General features: G+C 34.6%; 1 protein-coding gene across 1 annotated transcript in view; it reads right to left on the reverse strand.

Annotated features, from left to right (window-relative positions):
- Nucleotides 1-717, reverse strand: part of LOC119589252 (DCC-interacting protein 13-alpha-like) — a gene marked incomplete in the record, with an annotated part of 61,984 nt that overhangs the window by 11,817 nt on the left and 49,450 nt on the right. Inside the window, 1 exon segment of the mRNA XM_037937867.1 lies at nt 485-594. Within this exon segment, the coding sequence (XP_037793795.1) occupies nt 485-594 (110 nt within the window).

A 717-nucleotide genomic window follows, 5' to 3' on the forward strand; every position in this document is an offset into this window, starting at 1 on the left:
AATAATCACCCAATCCAGTTCATAACTGATGGCATTATAATCCCTAATATAGCTGCTAAAATTCACTGCCTTCTTCTCACTCTATAATGTGTGAAGCATTATTCAGTGCCATACTTGAAACTTGCATATAATTCATGTGTAATAAACTGAAACCATGACACACACAAGAATAAACTTAAATCAGCACACCTGACAACCCGATGGACTCTATTAGGCATGACAACTTCATATATGGGCTTCGCATTTATATTCAGGAATAATCTAAATTCTACAAACTAATATTTTCAACTAGATTTAGTTTATATTCACGTCTGGTAAGTATTAAAGTTAAGTTAAAACCATGTCAAACAGCAAGACACATCATGATCACTGCCCACCAAAAAAATTTACAAACTTGGTAACAATGGCCAATTTTCCTAATCACCTAATGTAATCTCCTAATTCTGAATGCCTCCATGATGGATAAATTAGCACTCTTACTTACCTTTATCAACATTGACACCCATAGACCCAAGGAAGCGGACTGTGAAGAATTTATCAGTTTCTTGTTTTACGACTTTGCCCTCGGCACCATCATCTGTGACATCTTGTTCGCTAGAATGGATTAACAGAAAGACAGTCTTGAAGTTGTTTATCTAAAAATACTTGGGAAATATAGAAAATAAAGACACTGCTATGGCTTTAATCTACTACCTAAATATACCTTACAATCTGTTG

This window comes from Penaeus monodon, chromosome 25 (assembly GCF_015228065.2).
Source record: "Penaeus monodon isolate SGIC_2016 chromosome 25, NSTDA_Pmon_1, whole genome shotgun sequence".
Classification (NCBI taxonomy): domain Eukaryota; kingdom Metazoa; phylum Arthropoda; class Malacostraca; order Decapoda; family Penaeidae; genus Penaeus; species Penaeus monodon.